A 423-nucleotide genomic window follows, 5' to 3' on the forward strand; every position below is an offset into this window, starting at 1 on the left:
GGGTGCTGCGACTGGATTTTCTGAGCAGCAAGTTGGGTAAAAGGCTTCTGTGGCTCAGAAAGTAAATAGGAAGAGAAATCTGCATTTTTTAATGCAAACGCTTTTAACTGTTCTTTCACTTCGCTCTGATCGTAGGAAACTTGTTTCATGCCCAGTTCGCAGCTGCTGCTTAAACCTTCCTCAAAAGAAATAGGTTCAGATTTTATATTGCTACAGTTTTCTGAGCAGCAAGTTGGGTAAAAGGCTTCTGTGGCTCAGAAAGTAAATAGGAAGAGAAATCTGCATTTTTTAATGCAAACGCTTTTAACTGTTCTTTCACTTCGCTCTGATCGTAGGAAACTTGTTTCATGCCCAGTTCGCAGCTGCTGCTTAAACCTTCCTCAAAAGAAATAGGTTCAGATTTTATATTGCTACAGATGCTTG

General features: G+C 40.2%; 1 protein-coding gene across 1 annotated transcript in view; it reads right to left on the reverse strand.

The window, feature by feature from the left end:
- ASXL3 (additional sex combs like transcriptional regulator 3) overlaps positions 1–423 on the reverse strand; it is a gene marked incomplete at its 5' end in the record, with an annotated part of 9,052 nt that overhangs the window by 504 nt on the left and 8,125 nt on the right. Inside the window, one exon of the mRNA XM_010133953.1 lies at positions 1–236. Within this exon, the coding sequence (XP_010132255.1) occupies positions 1–236 (236 nt within the window). The remainder of the gene's footprint in view (positions 237–423) is intronic.

The sequence above is a fragment of the Buceros rhinoceros genome, unplaced genomic scaffold, assembly GCF_000710305.1.
Source record: "Buceros rhinoceros silvestris isolate BGI_N320 unplaced genomic scaffold, ASM71030v1 scaffold42333, whole genome shotgun sequence".
Lineage (NCBI taxonomy): Eukaryota > Metazoa > Chordata > Aves > Bucerotiformes > Bucerotidae > Buceros > Buceros rhinoceros.